At 69.4% G+C, this 552-nt stretch overlaps 1 protein-coding gene across 1 annotated transcript in view; it reads right to left on the bottom strand.

Moving 5' to 3' along the window:
* Positions 1-179: 179 nt before the first annotated feature.
* LOC103902424 (kin of IRRE-like protein 1) overlaps positions 180-552 on the bottom strand; it is a 5,974-nt gene continuing 5,601 nt past the window's right edge. Inside the window, exons 8-9 of the mRNA XM_009283474.1 lie at positions 372-511; positions 180-266 (exon numbers count right to left, since the gene is read on the bottom strand). Of these exons, the coding sequence (XP_009281749.1) occupies positions 180-266; positions 372-511 (227 nt within the window). The remainder of the gene's footprint in view (positions 267-371; positions 512-552) is intronic.

Here is a 552-nt window from a genome sequence, read left to right on the forward strand (position 1 = left end):
GGTGGGGGGGGGGGGGGGGGGGGGGGGGGGGGGGGGCATGCGCTGAGCCTGGCGGGGCTCCGCAGGGAGAGGACCCACGAGTCCCAGCCCTTTCCCCTCCACTGAGCATCCCACAGCCACCCAACTCGGGACGAAACCGGGACCTGCCCCTCTTTTATGCCCCACGCGCCCCGGCACCATCACCGGACCTTGAGCTCGTACTCCTCGCGGGTGTCGATGGTGTCACAGCGAAGGTCCTGCTTCAAGTCCACGTCGTCCTTGAACGACTGCAGGAGAGAGACGGGCTCGTTCCTCCCAGGTCCCATCCATCCCGGTGCGGGGCAGGGGAAGGATCCTGCGTGGTGACCCCCCCGGCGTGGGGTGTCCCTTACCGAGTAGATGGCCTTCATGACGCGGGTGGCCGTGGAGACGCTGGCTGTGTCCTCCTCGCGGTCCGCGTGCAGCGTCAGGGGCTCCCTGTTCACCGTCTCCACCTTGATGTCCAGCTTACGCAGGGTGACGTCCTTGCGGCCTGGGGACACGCGGGACCGGGGGTGGAGGGTGGCCGCCGGC

The sequence above is a fragment of the Aptenodytes forsteri genome, unplaced genomic scaffold (assembly GCF_000699145.1).
Source record: "Aptenodytes forsteri isolate BGI_AS27 unplaced genomic scaffold, ASM69914v1 Scaffold454, whole genome shotgun sequence".
Taxonomy (NCBI): Eukaryota; Metazoa; Chordata; class Aves; order Sphenisciformes; family Spheniscidae; genus Aptenodytes; species Aptenodytes forsteri.